The 19,283-nt window shown below is 43.7% G+C and overlaps 1 protein-coding gene across 2 annotated transcripts in view; it reads right to left on the bottom strand.

Moving 5' to 3' along the window:
* Window positions 1-17,177, bottom strand: part of LDLRAD3 (low density lipoprotein receptor class A domain containing 3) — a 213,138-nt gene extending 195,961 nt beyond the window's left edge. For both annotated transcript variants that reach the window (XM_039867118.1, XM_039867154.1), the window contains exon 1: window positions 17,025-17,177. In XM_039867118.1, coding sequence (XP_039723052.1) covers window positions 17,025-17,070 — 46 coding nt within the window. In that variant the 5' untranslated portion in view covers window positions 17,071-17,177. The remainder of the gene's footprint in view (window positions 1-17,024) is intronic.
* Window positions 17,178-19,283: the final 2,106 nt, after the last annotated feature.

The following is a 19,283-nucleotide window of genomic DNA, read 5'->3' as shown; positions in this document are numbered from 1 at the left end:
AGGACCAAGGCTAGCAATGTTGATATGTGTATACATATACACATATATATACAGCACTGTACATATATACAGGTATATAAACACACACACGTTCATCCCCAAATCTCAGGCAATGCAAGTGGACAGTAATTAAAATTCTAATCATGGGATTTAAATCCAAGGTCCTTGGGGCCTGGTACTTCCTCCCTCTCAATTCTTGTTGACTGCCAGTGTACGAGTCTACTTTGCTCTCTCATCCATATTTACAACTCTGTGCTTCGACTTCTCTTTTGTTTTGATGATGCCTTCTTTTGGCTTAGTCTCTACCACATTATTTCCCTACCTTCACTCAGGTTACCCTTTCCAGATGGCACTGCTATTTATTTATTTTACAAAGCCCTCTGCTGTTTTCCATCTCCCTTCATTTCTAAATCCACTAAATGGCCTTGTTAGGATGCCCTATGCATGCAAATAACTCAAGTCCATGGAGACTTCAAGTTCCTTCCATTCTGCTCTCATTCTCCATCACTCACATAAACGAAAATTATTTAAACAGAAAAGGGAACAGTCATGGCATCTTCCTCTAAAGGTACTTAGAGAAAGGGCATTTCCGTTTCAAAATCTTGGAGGCTCTTTCGTTCACCTTAGGAGCTCATTCAAAAGGAGGTGCTGCAGAGAACCCCGGAAACGTGAAGCTCCCAGAAGCCAACTGTTCATTCCCTTGAAGTTAGAGCAGAACCAACTTGCAGAAAATTACCACCTATCGCTTAGTCACATGATGGCCCCAGAAGGTGTGTATACCCTCCCCAATACAAAAGTTAGGACGGAAATAGGTGTTCTGTAGAGGCAAACTGGACTGAGATGGGCCATTTGACCTTGCTGCAGAACTATAAGATGTCCAGAATTCTGTTTCCAAATTCTAACTTAGCACTGACCCTTCAGTGTGTCCTAGGTCATGAAGGAACATACCCTCCAGAACTTATAGATGGTCAAATGCAAATTCACAAATACCTGGGTATTTCAGAGCCATCAAAGAAAAAAAAAAAAAAGCTATTTGAATGTATTTCAGAAAGACCAAGAAGGGACGGGGAAAACATCTCAGGGAGAGAGAAAATGAGAAGAATGCATTTTTAAAAGTCAGTGTGATCGCTTCTCGGCCTTTTGGCTAAGATCAAGTGTAAAAGTCAGTGCGAAAATGACTCAGAAGTACCTGGTTTCAAGTTCATGGCTGGTGACCAGAAATCTTAGCATTAAATATGTCAGATGGACCAACAGTCCTCATCTCTGTTTTAAGACCACAAATGGGATCACAGTAGTCCTTGGTTGAAAATATTCTCATTGCTCTTAGAATAAAACTCAAAAGCCTTAATACAGCCTGCGGTCCTGTACAAACTGAAGCACTTACATAAGTAGGAACACATATTCTCTCAACAAACATTCACCAAACGCCCATTTCAGTGCCAAAACTGGGCTAGGCACAGGGGATTCTGACAGAAACGAAAGACACTCCCAGCCCTCACACCTCGTCTCAGAGCGTGGATTAGTAAGCATGCAGTGAGTGTCGACAAACTGCCAGGCACTGGGCTATGTACTCTGCATGCATGATTTCATCCATTCCCTGCAAGAATGCTACGAGGCTGACATTATCCTATCTCCCTTTTACAAATAAAGAGCCCACAGAAGCACAGAGAGGCTCTGTAACTGGCCTAAGGTCACACAGCCAGGATCTGAACCCAGACCATTTGATTCTAGAGCCTGCCTTCCAAGGCATTGCTCCCCCATACCCCTATCAGAAGTAAGGTCCAGAAAGTGGCTCTCTGCTGCTTTGTTGGTTTTCTCACAGTGAACACCCTTAGTTCAGTGGTCTCAGCAGCCCTCACAGAGCAAAACACCCACCAGGACAGAGAAGCACAGGACTGCATTCTAGATGCACCCAGAATCCCTGTAAATAGCAAACATTCTACTCTCCAGCAGAATCAGACCTCATCACCCAGCCCTAAGGCCCGAAGTTATGGACCTAGAAATTCTTGCCACACGAACACTGGAACAATCACCTCTTAATTGCACCTGTGCCAAATATCCTCAGGGTTTTCCATCTATATTCAATTAAGGGACCTGGAGTGGGGCAGGGGGTGAGGGTAAGGGAGGCCTGACCACAGCTACCACACTCCCCTCACTAGTAATCAGAGGAAAGGACATTTAAACCACAGCTAGATACCATTTTGTGCCCCTGGGAAACTAATGAAGAGCTCTTAATTCCAAATATCAGAAGAAATGCAGGGAACAGGTACTCTCATAAACCACTAATGGAAGTATAAATGGATAGGACCATTTCAGAGGGTAAATTGGCAAAATCTAGTCAGACCGATAATGTGCAAACCCTTTGACCCAGCAATTCTACTTCAAAAGTATTATAAAGTCCTGCTCTCGTGCACAGTTTCACTAGAGCATGCCTAGGCATGGTTACAACCTAGATGTCTTGTTGTTGTTGTTTACAATTCGACAGTAGGTCATATGTCTTGTTAAGAGATGAATGAACAAACTGCAGTATATTTATATCATGGAATACCCTACAGCAGTTTAAAAAAGTACATCCACATGTGGCAATACGGACGGACCTAAAATTATAAGAATAAATGAAAAAAAAAGTAAGTTCAGAAGTATACACAGCATGATAGCATGTATGTACACTTTAAAATACTATATATTGGATATAGATGTGCATAAATGTGGTAAAAGATTAAAACATGGGCAGAACAGATAAACACCAACTTGAGGGTAGTAATAATCTCTGGCTAGAAGAGAAAGTAAGAGAATGAGGGAAAGTCTTTGATAATACCTGTAATGTAGTTTTCTTTTTAAAAAAATCTGAATTAAAAAGGCAAACGATAAAATCGGATAGCTTTGTGTGACTGGTACACTAGTATTTGTTATATTATTTTTGATTCTTCTACATCGTTTGAAAGATTCCAGAATTTAAAGTAATTAAAAAGTATATATTTTAAAATACCCAGGTTACTCTTATAGTCATTTAGGTTTCATAACCACTCAAGTATAGAGAACGAGCATAAGAATACCATGTGTTAAGTCTAACATGAACAAATTCAATGTAGAGGTAGCTGTTAAGAAATGAGATTGTGGAATATTATTCAGCCATAAAGAAAAAGAAGGATATCCTGCCATTTGTAATGACATCGATGGACCTTGAGGGCATTATGTTAAGTGAAATAAGTCAGAGAGAGTAGACAAATACCTATGATCTCACTTATTTGTGGAATCTAAAACCCTGAACTCACAGAAACGGAGAACAGACTGGTTGGTGGTTGCCAGAGGGTGGGGTGGGGGAGGCAGAGAAACGGCTGATGGTGGTCAGAAGATACAGACTTTCAGTTATAAGATAAATAAGTCCTGGGATGTAAAGCACAGTGTGGAGACTACCGTCAACAATACTGCATTGTACATTTGAAAGAGAGTAGATCTTTAAAGTTCTCATCACTAGAAGAAAAATGTATAACTACGTCAGGTGATGGATGTTAACTAAACTTACTGTGGTAATCAAGTCAAAAAAAGTGAGATTAATTCTGTGGTTGGGAGCTGCATATGGGAGGCCACCTTTCTGGACTGGGGCGATTCACTGGCAGGGTGCTGAAGAGTGAATAGGAAGCTTTCTTTGAGAAACTGTGCAAACACAGGCATAGCCTAAATCAACAGTAAGACCAGACAGTAAACAAGGGCTCACACTACATACATAAAGCCTGCATTTAGCTGTGGGGAAAGGAATGAGCCAGGAGACACCATCCCTTCTCAGTCAAGCTGGCCAGAATCATGTACTGAAAACCCAACAAGAAACAGGGATCACATGGGCACCAACACCATCTTCAAGGAAGTCAGGGCATGGATTTTTCACAGATGACCCCACTGGCAAGGCCAAAGGAGGATGTTCCCACGGAGGCCTGGGTGCCCCAAAGCCTGATGGGTGGGGATGGAGGGTCCCACCACTGTAGAGCCCTGTTACTTGCAGTGTCCACTAGGGTCTGCAAACTAGGCTAAAGCCCAGCAAATGAATCAGTTTCATTGTTTCCTTCTATAGGTAACACTATCCCTCCAACTACTGTAAGTCAGTGCTGTCAAATGGGGGGGAAGGTAGTTTCTGGGAAGAGGTGGATTAAAGTGTTTGGCAGACAAGAAGGTCCATGCTAAGTAACCGGCTTTGGAAGAAAACACCAATGTGGTCAGGCACCCAGGGGTTCTAAGAGAATGTCCAGGAGAGAGACTCCATAACTGACACCAAATCTCTAGCTGCTGGTGATGACAGCTATCAGAGCCAGATTTGACTGAATTTAGAAAGATGAAGAAATATCATGTTGTGCCCCAAGCATCAAGGGGCAATTCCAGGCTCGCTCTTGTTCGCTCGCTCGCTCTCCCTCCCTCCCACTCTCCCTTTTCTCCCTCTCTCTCTCACGCTACAAATTTGAATCATTCTGTTTCAAAAGAATTTTCTTTCCATTTAGGAATTATTCTTCAAGAGCAGTACTATTCAAAGTAACTTTCTGAGATGATGGAAATGCAATACATCTGGGCTGTGCAATAAAGGAGCCACAGGGGGCTACTGAGCACTTGAAATACATCTAGTATACATTAAAAAATTGAATTTTTGATTTCATTTCATCTTAACCAATATAAGTAACCACATGTGGCTAGTGGGTATCTAACTGGAGAGCACAGGTCTGTAGCATACTTCTTGCTATCCGCATAATATTTTACCATATTCAGCATATTGATGTGAGCATTTTGTTCGCTTCCACATACATCCTCATGGCTGAATGTCTGTACACATCCCAAACTACTGGATCAGAATAAAATCCTAGAAAAGGAATTGTAGACTCAATGGGTAACTATGTTTCTAGGCTTTTCCTACATAACAGGACCACCCACTCACAGTAACAGATGTGGACAGCATTTTGCCTATCACTAGCTGGTTTCACAAACATGATTCTCATTGGATCCTCACAACTACCAGGTAGGATTAAATGGGGCAGGTAATATCACTCCCTATGTTTTTCCTACTATTTCATGTTTTTAAAAACCAGCTGTGGGCGAGCATGCCACTGATCTGGTTGTGTTAGATGGTACGTATAGCTAACATCAAAAAAATACACCCAGCCATTCTGTGATATTAAACCATTTGTTCTCCCAGATTAGTTTAACGAAGAACAAATGCTTATGCTATATTCATAAGTGAAAAGAACAAGATATCAAGTTATAGTCCTAGTATGATCAAAACTATAAAAAAATCTAAGAAAATAAACCAACACAGTAACAGTCTTTAAGTTGCAGAACTGTAACTTATGTTTTTCTAAATATCTGCCCAGATTGTTATAATATGCCTGAATAATTATTAAAATAAATAACATTTAGTGGGCAATTATAAAGTCTAACTGGTTTACATGCACTATCTCATTAAAAATATTTCCACATGGTAAGGACCATCATTATTCCTATTTGCAGATGAAGACATAGTGGGCTGAAAAAAGTTTAAGAAACCTGGCCAAGGTTAAGGCAGTGGGTGGGATTTGAACCCAAGCAGACTCACTGGAAAGCCTGTATTCTTAGCCACCGCACGAGGTATTCTCAAACTTTAAGGTGTGCACAAATCACCTGAAGATCTTGTTAAAACGCAGATTCAGGTGATGCTGATGCTGTTGCCCTGGAGACCTAAAGCTCTACACAATAATCTCTCTACAGTAATCCTAAAGGAGAAAATATACTATACTCAGCCAGGAAAATGTTTTCTAAGAATTTAAGTAATATCAATGCTGATTAATATGTAAAAGCAAAAACTGGATATCTTATTTGAGAGCACAGGTCTGTAGCATCCTTCTTGCCGTCTGCATAGTATTTTAGCATGCTGATGTAATAGGTCACTTTTTTCTAGAAAGTAAGCATTTTCTTCTCAACAACTTTTGCAAAGCTTTCTTTCCTGTCCAAGGCAGGTTCTAGACAAGTCTTACAAATTCCCACCCCCAGACACACCCAGGGCAGCCACTGGTGTCAGGCTCACTAAGCCCAACTGGAAGCCTGATGAACCTTCTCATCTCATTAGCAGGGAGGATTTTATCCTCAAAGCTTCCATTAGCAAGCATTTCCACAACCCAGGGAGCAGGTGTGGAGAGGAAGGGCCCCCGGAGGGTGTCCTGGGGAACCAGTCATTCTCACCTACCACTCCCAACTGCAGACACTTATCACCAAGTCACCAGCACATTTTAGATCTGGCAATTCCCTATTCCCAAAGACTTCTTCTTCAAAACATTAAAAGTATGTACTCTCCAAATATTTTAACTTTACAAAATTTGGCAAGCACTAGCTAATTTTATACTCAAAGAACCTTCAACGTGCTTTAGATATGTTCCTAATTCTTCGTGTCTTTTCATGTGAGATTATCAGATCTCTGTTTAATGACCCTTCTGCCATTTGCAGTAATCCTATTTATCTATCTTAATGCTTAATGCTATGAAATTATTTATTTGATACCTTAAAAGTAGCCCTTGCAAAATGGATTTTATTTCCCTATCTTTTCATTTTATTTATATCCCTTGGTTTTTATTGTGACTCCTATAATGAGTAGATGGGTAATTTTTTTTCAGTAAGAGTGACATTTTGTTTTACCTCTGGTTTTACAATTGATATATACCTTCCATTTCCCTCTAAGATTATATTTATTAATGCACTTCCTTCTTTGAATCATTTGTATGGCTTCAATAGCAAATTTTAATTTGCTTTTAAATTAGACAAAAAGATAACTGTTAGGTTTTCCACTGTTTAACGTTTTTAACACTGATACTTCATAAAACAGGGCTGTTTTTGCTTTTTCCTCTGGGGAACTTCACTACTCGTTAAGTAAGCCATGCAAACCCCCTTCAGATGGAATTCAGATGGACAGCAGTTCTCATTAACCTATCAGAAATCCTTTTCATATGCCACATGCTAGTCTCACCATGTATTGCTTATCACCTAATTTTAAAATTGCTATAATCCATTTCCCTCTCAAAGGCCTCTTTCTCTTTGCCTTTTTTAAGCCAAAGAGATCTCTGGTAAAGATCTCTGCAGGTCTTTGGAGGAAAATGAGACTGTTTTAAAATCTAGAGGAGAAACAATGTGTTGGCAAAGGTGGCTTGGCCAGGTAAATTTCATTCTTCCCTCAATTCCTTCCTTTCTTCAAAGTCGCAGTCACTTTAGTGATCAGCTCCATTCCTTCCAGGTAACTTACAGGAAATCCTATTGTGTGATTGACACTATGCCAAGCACTGACTCGGGTGCTGGAATATAACAGCAAATAAGGTAGACACTGAAGAACATGACAGACCCCATCCTGCCTCATGGAACTTTAATCACACGAGAAAGAAAGAGTTCTTTTTTCTGTTCAGTATTGCTGCCAAGTCACATTTTATCAGTATTTTCAAAAGATCCTCAATTCTAGACAGTGTTCTTTTCCCTGAATACATATTCTGATTTCTGAGCATCTCCAATTCCTCCGGTATGTTTCTTATTCAAAAACCGAACGTTCTTATTATATTTTCGACATCCATTAGCTTTTCTTGCATCATCATTACGCATCTACCTGGACAGCACAAATGAACTTTTGGGCACGCTAAACCTTCATCCTTCTGCATCACTGCTGGCCTTCGTAGATTCTGCCGATGTTTACAGTTTCTCTAAAACATTTACGAGGGGAGTTCTGTTGTTTATTAATACAGAATACTCCTTCCGCAAGTCACTCTTTCCAACGTTATCTCTTTTACAGGAGTTGGCATCAACTACTTCCATCCAGTCTTGCTTTTCTGGGCCCCTGCCAATTAGGCTTAGTTGCTCCTCTCGTACTTTTTCATCAAACTTAGGCCTGTGTTTTTATAAAATCTGTTTTTGAAACCCCTTAGTCAGTTCTGTTCTGGCTTCTCTTAGCATTAACAATTTTTTGTGGCTTCAAATTTTTTCTGACGAAATTTTCCTGAGGAAACAACCCCAGGCTGCTAATCGCTCTCCCATCATCCTCAAACTCCCCCATTTTACTTTTATAATAAAAAAAAAAAAAAACAAGTTAAATTTAGAACTTTCCAAACCATTTGACTTCTTTTTTTTTAACTGACTGTGGTGCTACAAGTGTGACTAGGGCTCATTTTTCAGCCATGTCCAATTAGTTTAATGACTGCCGGAGAACACTGCTCTGATTCAAGGCTAGAGCCGAGGAAAACGTTCCAGTCACACCCATCAAAGACAACGCATTTCTGATATCCCCAAAGCTAACCTCACTGGGCCTTGTAATAACGAAAAGGGGTTTTTAACACAGTCAAATTAAACACCCCTTATGCTTTCATTTCTCTCTGCCAACAGACACACAAACGTCCCACGTGGAACACCGGCACCTTGGGTTTGCAAGTCTTCTAAATCAAGTTATTCATAAATCCCATGTCTCTCCAGTTGCTGAGGGCCTGTTCCAGGGTAACCTAAATGGCCGCCCTCCTTTGCGGCCTCTCTTCCCGGCCAGAGACAACCCTTGGCTTCACACGGTGCTATTTATCTGTCAAAAATCACAGTTGGATATGGGAATCGGCATATTCACCCAACTTATGGTCTCCTAATAGCACAGTGATGCTCTAAAAAAAAGAAGCTGATTTGAGGGGAGAACGTGGGAGGGAGGGAGGGAGGGAGGGAGAGTTTGGAATCCTGAGGCTCATTCTGGTCTGCCTATGTTTTTAATACTTTACAGACCTGCAGCATTACTTTCTCACAAGGCATGACTTACTGCCCACAAGAGCCCCTTGGCTTCAGGTTAACAAGATGGGGCAAATTATTTCTAGCTTCTTTCTAGAGTAGTACATGAACATTCACCTTCCACAGTAAGTTCAGAAAAAAGTTCTCTCATATGTGAACCATCCAAGCTTAAGCTCAGGATCAGAAAGAAAAAACTTAAATTTTTCTTTTTACATAAAGCATTAGAATCGGCGCTATTATTTTTGCCTTAAAAACCTATTTCTAGGCTGTTTAAACAATAGGTTCTTCTGTTTGGCACCCAGCACTGTTTGAGGAAGTACTGACCCCCCAAAAATTGCTTTTGGTTGGTATTTCAGCAAAATATTCCCATCAAAGGGGGGAAAAATTCTCCATCATTGGTAAACTCAAATGCAAGTCTAAAGGTGCTGAAATAATTTGTTTAATGTTGTTATTGTTTTTTTAAATAAATCAAGCCTCTGTGAAGGCCAATTTAAATGCCTATAATGACAAATTCCCCACAAGGTGGAAAGGGAGAACATCTGTTTTAATCTGCTAAAGACAGGCCTGTTGAATAAAATCAATTTAGGATGACCCTCCCACACTCCAATGGCTCTCTAACATATCATTCTATCCAACAGGATAAGCATGAAGTCAATACCACATCACTACCCATTGATGGAATCCTCTAAACAGGCTAGGGAATGTACTTCCTTCTTCCAGCAAACATGGGACCTGAGTGTCTATTCTACAACGAGGCAGGAGAGTCAGTGGTTAAGGGCACAGTTTCAGTTATGCAGATCTACATGCCAATCCTGAAACCACCTGTTATTGGCTGAGGGCTGGAAAAAAAAAAAACTCATTTAAACTTCTGGTTTCCTCATCTATAACATAGCAGAGCATACTATCTAACTGAATAAACTGCTATGAAAATGAAATAACATTTATCAGCAGAGTAAACATTAAATAAATTAAAGTATATACATATACTGGAAGATGTCCTTAAAGCTGTTTTTAAAAGAAGGGGTAGATACACAAGAACTGAAAGAAAGACAGCCAAGAAGACACATGCCTTTGGTGTTATCACATCTCTGAAATCAAGTAGTGCCTAACAGCCAACAGCATCTTATGACAGCACAGGGTGGGCAGAAGCTGTGGTTCTTGGTCATGGGCAATGACTGGGTGAACTTGGTCACAGCCATTCATAGGTCATTATTTCCATTTAATTCTATCCCTTGTTGGTACTACAAAGGTTGTATTTACCTGCTATGTAGAATGTCTTTTAAAAAAAAATCACTAAAATTTGGCATTAAAATGAAAAATTATTGTATACACAGGAAGGCAAAGAAATAGCATAAATCTGGTAATAGTAAATATCTGTCCTTGGAAGAATGACTGCAATTCCGTATTTTCTTGCAAAGCGAGAGCCAAGCAAGCACTTTAAAGGACTTAAGGGAGGAAGACACTCACAAAGGGCTGACGTTATACTGCATTCTGCTTCTGAAACAGAGGACAGAGGAGTTTCACTCACGAACTGAGCGACACAAGTGAAGGTGAGTGAAAAATGCCAAAAACTTTGGAATACCCGAAACTGTTTAAACAAAAGAGAAGCAGATGTGACCAATCTGTAGTTCAAAGCAGAACAGACAAAATACTGTATTTAAGTAAAAAAGCAAGTCAAAAAACTACAAATATAAACAAGTATGAGCTCATTAAACCGTGAGTGTGCATGCATTGTGTGTGTATAAATCCATATTAGAGCTAAATTGATACATACTAGACAGTTACTAGTAATTTAGAAAGGGAGAGAGAAATGTAAATGGAGGATGAAAGAAGATTTTTATGTTTAACTGTCATTACTTCTGTTTTGTTTGAAATTTTTATAATGAGTACATATTCGGTGTATAATTTTTGTAATGCTTTTACTGCAAAAAGATTACAACAAAATAATACATGTCCAGTCTTGGTCCCCTGCCGGATAGAATAAATCTTCAGTGAGTGGTAGCCATGACTGCACTCCTAGACATTATAAAAGAAATAAGAAAAATGATGTATACATTTAACTTATGACCCCAGCCTCCAAGGAGTTTACAATCTAGTAGGATTCGGGACTAAAAAAGAAAGGAAGGAAAGATAATTGATGATGGATGGATGGATGGATGGATGGATGGATGGATAGATGGATGGATGATGGATGGATGGATGGATGGATGGATGGATGGATGGATAGTGAATGAATGAATGAATAGATGAATGAATGGAGAAAGTAGATAGATAGATAGTGAATACGTAGATGGATGGATGAATGGATGGATGGATGGACAGACGGACAGACAGACAGACAGACGGACTGGCCAACCAGCCATAAGATAAAGAAGGTTGTTGCCCACAAGCTACAGAAGAAATGTCTTGTTCAAATCTCAAAACCCAACAAAGAGTAGCTGCAAGAGTCTTAGAGCACCAATATACCTACCCCAACATTTTACCTGGAAAGCTAAAGATGCAAGCTAGGATGTAGGTCATCACCTCTGAAACCTGTTCCAGAATGACCCACCCATTAAATATCCCCAAAGATGGGGTATCCACGTTTGCCCACACCTATACTCCCATCAAGGTCACAGATCTATCAGTGTATCTCACATTTAGGAATGCCTCCAAGATACCACTTGAGGAAAAGTGCTTCTGCCCTTTCCATTTAACGGAAGAAGTTAAACAACCCCATTTACAACACTGGATCGTCTGATTTTTCAAGAGCCAAGGACAACTTTTACACAGCCTTACACTCTTAGAGCACAGCACAGTGTCTGGATGTGGCAGAGTTGGTACCGTGCTAATGAACAGCCAGATGAAGTTTTGAGAAGAATATTCTAGTTACTCAAAATCAAAAGGGAAAATCTTCACATGCTTGGGAAGCTGGAGCTCTTCACTGGAGAAGACTTTTAGAAAAAGGCACGATTGGAGGCACTCGTGCCTGATCTAAGATATTGGGCACTTCTCCCCTGCAAGCCCAGCATCCATCTTCTTGGTGCCTCCTTCCTTCCTGCAAATTCAAGCACAAAAGAAGCCAGCAGCAGACAATGTACGTTGCTAATCTGAAGATAGAAGAAAGTAAAAAAACTCAAGGAAGGCTGGACTCTGAACAAAGGAAAACAGCAGCCGAAAGGCAAAGTGTCTTAAAGAATCCAAGTGTTATAAAAACCCACGTGTTATAAAGCGACAGAGTATAACTTTTAAAAGACCAAGGGAGAAAAAGTATAAGATGAAAATTTCTCAAATACCAACTTACCCCTAGTATAGATGATTTTCCCCACCACCTGCAGAACTGACTCAAGTTGTAAAGCCCTTTGATGGGAAGGGAAACGGAATTCTGGGGAGGGAAAGGGGAGCTGAAGGGAACAATAACTGCTCTGTAGAGTGGAGGAAGGGGGACTTCCAGGGCTAAGATTTCAGCGCAGGACTCCAAAGGCGAATGTTCAGGCAGCTTCTCCCTACCTCCCAGGGCCACTGGACCTCCCAAGTTTAACATTCGGAAAACCAGGTGGCTTTTGGTGTCGGGTACCACCTGCCTTTCACCTGCTTTCTCAGCATGTCTCTTCAAAGAAAACCAAATAAATCTACAATCTAAAACTCCAGAAGTTTTCACTATGACACCAGGAGAAGCAGGAGGGGGAGGGTCAGTGCTGAGGGCACTTCTAGCTAAGAATGTCTTTACGCTGAACTTGTGGGGCTGCGGAAACCTGATGACTAAAAGACCCTTTGGAGGAGGATGCGATCCTGACCCACTGCGCCTGGAAGACATTTTTAGGATAAGCAGTAATGATGCTCAAGATGTTTGGTGATGGGGCTTGCTCGCATTAGGCCAGGGGTTCTAAACTTGGGGTAATTTTGCCCTCTGCATCTGGAGATATGGTTGTCACGACTACTAGGGGTGTGGGTGGGAGGCTGATACTGGCATCTAGAACCAGTGATGCTGCTAAATATTCTACAATGGCAAGACAGCGTGCGCCTCTCCCCCCTACAACAAAGAACTATCCAGACCAAAATGTCAACAGGACAGAGGTTGAGAAAAACCCTATACCAGAGTAATCCCATCCCTGCAACCACCTCCAGAAACTCTAACAATCCTGCATGAAAAAAATAATATCCCTCAGACTGAGCAATTTCCCTGCCACAAAAGTCCACTTATTCTGGTAAGCAATATTAAACATCAGGCAAACGATGTGAGAAGCACATGCTGCATCTTCAAAGCACCTGGCTGCTCTCCCAGGAAACATTTTTAAGGGCACTCCTCAGCGTCCAAGAGAGTAAATTCTTTTATAACAATTACAATGAAGGAAAGGCACTTACACACACACACACACACACACACACACACACACACGAGCAGCCATCTTAAAAATCTCCCAGGTTGTCAAGTAAAGGCACTGGCAGAAAAAAGCTGCACAGTTAAGAGGGCCCAAGCATTTCCAAAATATTCCAAAGAGAGAAAGAGAGAGGGAAAGAGAACACAAGAAAACCTCACAACCAAAAACAGATTTATCCCTAGAGCCATCTCATAGCTAAAAACAGTTCCATCACTCTAAGTCACTTCCATGTCATATAGTATCTTTGAGTTTTTAATTGTAAAATACAATAAACATATAAAAAAATATAAATATGGAGCTTAATGAATGAAAACAAACTCCCGCATAACGACAAATCGAGTCAAGAAACCCAACAGTGGTGGCCCGTGGCCTCTCCTCACCGTGCACACGGCAAGCCCAGTGCTATTTTGAAAAGTTTCATCTTTCCTCAAGGATTGAGATTTATTTTATGCATTTATCAAAAACACCAACTGCTGAGTGAGTTCAGAGCAGTGACCACAAAGTGAACAGATCTGGGGAGGAGACTGTTTGTGGAAACAATCTCATTTACTGTTAATTCACAAAAGCATGTGGGAGGAAAGGCATGGTAGCCCGTCCAGGATGCCTGGAACAGTGGGAAAAGCCCAGGTTGGGAGCCAAGAGAAGCCTGAGTTAGAATCCAAGCCTCAGTCCTTCCTCTGGCACCCCGCATGGATGCTCTCTAACAAACCATAAAAGGACTTCCTGCCACACCAACTCAGCAAGATCCTGTGTTTAAAGTGGCAGTAGAGAGCAAAGCAACTCACACAAAGATGTTCCACAGATAAGGGCCCCTTTCCTCCCTTCACTCATGCAAACAGGCGATGTTGTAAAGGCCATGTCTTTATATGAGATTATTTGATTGTTAACTTTCCTAATCCCCAAATTCTCTGAACTGTTTTACAAAGGTGGCGATGATACCAGGCCACTTCCAAGTTACCCTGGTGACTTTGGCAAAAGGTATCTGAGCCAGTCTTGGAGGCGGAAATTCACCCTCCTGATCTCTTCTGCTCAGGTCTCTGTCCCTCCCCAATTAATCCCAAGGTAAATGGCCTAAGTGGCCTGTCAGGAAGACAACACCTCACACGCCAGTGGGGAGCCTTTGTCACAGCTCTTTGAAGATAAAAAGCACAAGGTGTGTTTATTTGTACTTCGGTGCACAAAGTCTGATCTACCTGGGCTAGGCTGCATGAAGCAACTCAGCTAGTAAAAAAATAATAATAAAATCCACCCGCTGACACCATTAAGCAAATCTTTCCAGGAGAAAATGTCAGTACCCACACTCTGGGCAGTATACATCGGGGAGTGTCAAGCCTTTTCACTGACAAAAAGAGAATATCAGGGAGTCTGAGCAAAGGTCAGCCTGGGAGGGGGTAAGAAGATGACCACCCACAGGGCATGGCCACCATTAAACTTGTCTCACCATCAGTGCACTTAAACCCACCAAGTCCACCACATGAAGGAAAAACAACGTCGGATGGGCTGAGTCTTGCTCACAGGATACATTAAAAAATAATAGCCAAAGATCAATGCTTTGCTTCCCTAACACAAACAATAAAAACAAAGGAAGAAAAAAAAAAACATGAAGGTGTCTGAGAAGGTTCCTGAATAACAAAGGCCTTCAGACCGCTCTACGAATGTCAGTGGCCTTCATGCCCTACAAAGAAAGCCCAGGAACTCAGTCTAGGGCTAAACTTTGACCCCAGGTTTCTTCAGACTATCAAAGGGAGACAGAAATCTCAGATGCTGGTTTATACAATCTCTCATTCCATCAGCTTCCCAGGAGAAGACTGAGGTGTAGGAGGTGGGATAGAAAGGTAGGGTCTCTGGTCCTGCTATGAACTGCAAACTGAACCACACAGGCTTCTCTTTGAGCTGGGAGCCCAGGGCACCCAGCCGGCGTCAGGAAAAATGACCAGCCCTGTTTCTGGTAAGACTTCGGGTCAAAGTAGCATGCATGCTAAAAGGAGATGCTTCATGCAACACAAAACATGCATACACCTCAACCTGCCTAGAGGTTTCTAAACCAGCAACAGTAAAGGTAATTCGAAGCCACACAGGCTCAATGACCATAGATAATGGAAAACCACTACCTGGGACAGTTAGGCAATTCTGTGACCCCTAATCCCTCCCTCCCCACTATGACTATTTTATTTATTTTAGCTCTATTTTATATGCATACACATGTTAACCAACACTGACCAGAGAAGGACAAAATTAACTTTACAGCTATTTTTACAGAGAGGGGGGCTCAATCGAAGGGACCAGGACCAACTGGGAGATGCAAAAAATAGTTTCCACTGAGCCACAAGCAGCTCTCTGAGGATACACACAAGGGCCGACTTCCAGACTGTCCTACTTGGGTATTATCACGGGACACACCATGCTATGCAAATTGAGAGCGTTAATCCAGGCAGGTCTTCGTGCCTGAGATGCCCTGGAAACCTGCCTGTCCTAACTGCTTCCAAAGGGTCATTCAAACCAACAGGTGTCTGCCAATGCCCCCTTGGAACTCTCTCCCTGGGGTGGCCCAGTATAATTCAAGAGAATCGGCACTCTGACCACACCTGGTTAAAAATCCACAGAAGTCACCAGTATTTGACCCTCACTGGAAGCCACAGCAAATTCACAGACATCAAAAGGGAGTCTCTGAGGAGTGAGGATGATGTCATAGGTGGAGGGGTGGGGGAGGCAGTGCTGCCCAGTGGATTCTGAGGATGGCTAGGGACTTCAAGGAAGGAGGGAGATTTCTCTTTCAAAGTGCAGACCTGGGAAGAGGGGTAGTTCAGAATGAAGTGAGCCTCAACTTCCCCAACAAACACACGACCAAAGATGACCAAAGACGCATTCGAGGCAAGTAGCTAGAAGCATTTTTGGAAAACCAAGCATAAATTATTATGTGGATGGCACGAACGACAGACAAGCAAGGTTCTGCCAAGAAAGTTCACTGGGCCCTGTCACCCACTTCCTGGGCATCAGCTACCCAGAAATAAACATCAGGGGGCCAAGGGCCTGCGCAGCCAAAGAGCAGCTGACAGCTGTGGCCGGCGGGCAGGGACAGAGGAGGAAGGGCTCCCGGGCTGGAATTTGGAGCGTGCCCACATCAGCAGAAAAGTTCCTGGGAACGGCACTCTGTCTGGGAGGGAAAGAGGCTTCTGCTCCTCGGGACCTCAGGATGCACGCGCTACCGCGATGCCCTGTTCAAAGGGCTGTCAGATGAAGCCCGGGTCCTCTCCCAGGGCACCTCGCCAGTCGGGGCGCCCACTGAGGGGCGAGTGAGGGTGGCCATTTGACAGATCAATGTTCTGCTTCCAGAACCAGTGGGAAAGATGAATAATTCGCAGGTCTGGCCCTGTTTCATCTCTTTGCCCAAACCAAATACAGTCCAAGGAGGAGCAGAAGGAAGAGGCAATACCACCCGACTCGTGGTCCAGGTGGGAAAACTGAGGCCTGAGATTGCACCCTAGGGACCTGGGAAGAGGCCCTGCGGAGGCTAAGGGCAGCGCCGAGCACCCGGGCGTCTGGGAAGATGAGATCTGGGCAGAGTTCTCTCCTCTCCCCTCTCCTTCCTTCTTTCCCCAACACACACAGCACACAGACTCACTCGAGCTACGCCCAATCGGGGCAGCTGCCGGGCTCCCCAGAGCCCCGCAGCACACAAAGCCCCGCCCGCGCACACACAGCACAGCAGAAGCCGGCGCGCACGCCCACACAATAGCACCGCGCGCACCCCACCGCGGCCCCTCGCCGGGGTCCCCGCCAGCCCGGCGCGGGGTCCGCCCTCCGTGCACACCCGCACCCGGAGACGCAGCCTGGGCGCGGGGAAGGGGCGCGATTGCAGCCCGGCCGCCGTGCTCCGCGCTCCGCAGGAAGTTCGCCGGACGCCCCCCGACTCACCGGCGGCGCTGCTCAGCAGCAGGCACAGCGGCCCCAGCAGCCACATGGCGCGGCCGCCGCTCCCGCTGCCCGGCGCCGTCGCTGCCCCTGCGGCCTCGGCGCTGACCCCGCCCCTCGCCGCGCCGGCCCCGCCCCCGGCTGTCCCTCCGCCCTCCGCCCCGCCCGCCCGGCCCGGCCCGGCCCGGCGCGGCCCGGCCCCGTTCCGCGAAGTTTTGCAAGCGTCCCGCCTGCGCGCCGGGGCCCGCGCCCTGCACCCGGTGTCGCGGTTTGGAGAGGCCGCCGCGGGGCTGCGGAGGGGCTGGCCCTTTCGGCCGCTCGCCTCCTCGCCCCTCTGGCTGTGAGGATCTCCTAGCGGCCCGAGCTCTGTTCTCAGCCTTCTCTTTTTCTCCCCCTTCCTCCTCCATCCTCCGAGGATGCGGTGCTCACCCACTCCGCAGACTCAAACTTGAGTTCTTTACTCAGCTACAATAAATTTACAACAGGAAGGTAAAGAAAAAGTTGGAACGGAGGGCCAGATATTATGAGAAAACATGTATTTTATTTTTAGTAGAGAGAGTGGAAAACGACCAATGCTTCTCAAACTTTAATACGCATCCGAAACACTTGGGGATCTTGTTAAAATGCCGACTCAGTAGGTGTGGGGTGGGGCCTGAGAGTCTGCTTTTCTAACAAACTTCTAGGTGAGACTGATGGTCAGTGAACCTCGCGAGAAGTAGAAAGGCTAACACCTTCAAGGTACACAGCGTTGACCCTGTGAGTTATTTCATCTGAATCTTGTCTACCTAGACCAAAGGAACGTTTGGGCCCCAATTTGCGGAAAAGGAAAGTAATTATAAAGGCAGATGCCCGAATGCACAAAAGAACAGCTGCTCCAAAGCATTGGGCGCCCCAAGACCGCACTGATGAAAATTCCCCAATGATTTAGACGGTGGAAGACTGCAATGACCCTTTTCTGCTCCACTCTCCCCTCCTCCCCGCCCCGCCGATCCCCAAGAAAGCTATGAAAAATAAATTGCCCAAACCTGGAAATAATTCAAATGCCCATCAGCTGGTGAATAGATAAACAAATTGTGCTATATCAGTTAACACAACTTGAATGAATCTCGAAAGCATGTTGAGGGAAAGAATCTGGCCCCAACAGGTAAATTCTGTATGATTTCCTTTATCAGATGTGGAGGGAGGAGAGAATCAAAACTATAGGGACCAAAATCATTTCAGTAGGTACCAAGGTCTGAGCCTAGGGTAGAAGGGTGAATGCAAAGGGGCACAAGGGAAGTTTGGGAGCAATGGGACTGTTCTGCATCTCGATGATGGTGATGGTTATGCAATTTTACACATTTGTCAAAACATGTAGAACTGCATCTCTAACACGGATGAATTTTACTATATAAAATTGTACCCGTTTGGAGGCACCGGGAGGGTGTGGGTGCCCACACTGCTTTTGAGGGAGGTTGTAGAGAAGATGCCCACGACCCATTTAAGCTGCACTAGAGACAACCTCGAAGATGCTGAGAGCCCGTGTCTTTACTTTTTAATTATCTGCTCTAGTCTGGAAACATGAAAGCTAAAGTGGATCACATCAAAAGTTAAAAACACCAATGATCATTCAAGGTAATGGGAAAATGTGATGTGATGTAGGCAAGTTTAGCAAGCTCCATATTACAAAGTAGTTTGTTAAGTATAAAAAATGTAAATAAATTCTCCCAAAGATTTAGCATTCAGGGTTTTTATCCTGGGATCCATGAACACCAGAGAGACCATCCCATGGGCTTTGGGGAGTTTTAAAGCCCCTAAAATTTTATGCAACATTTCAGGTGTATGTGGTTATGTGCATTTTTCCAGGAAACATGTTGGGGGAAGGCCCCTGGCCTTTGATAACGACGCCCTAGAAGGCAAGAATTTCTCCTACAGCTGTTCAACTGCCTTCGAATATTAGGATTATGGAAGGACAGTGAACTTAATCCAGTGCTGTCGGTCTTGTTTCCTTAGGTTCCTTTGAGCACATGAACTTCAACTCTGGGAATGATGTGGTTGGTGTACCTGGCTTACTCTCCACCTCTCTCGCTCTCTCTGTCTCTCTCTCTCTCTCTATGTCTGTGTGTCTCTTTCTCTCTCCCTCTCTCTCTCTCCCTCTCTCTCTCTCACACTCTCTCTGTCTCTGTCTGTCTCTGTCTCTCTCTCTCTCACACATACACACATACACACACACTTCTAAATACATTAATGTCGTTAAAATCATTTGGACAAATGTAAAAGCCC

Source organism: Pteropus medius, unplaced genomic scaffold (assembly GCF_902729225.1).
Source record: "Pteropus medius unplaced genomic scaffold, Ma_sr-lr_union100, whole genome shotgun sequence".
Lineage (NCBI taxonomy): Eukaryota > Metazoa > Chordata > Mammalia > Chiroptera > Pteropodidae > Pteropus > Pteropus medius.
This window is presented reverse-complemented; position numbering and strand designations above follow the sequence as displayed.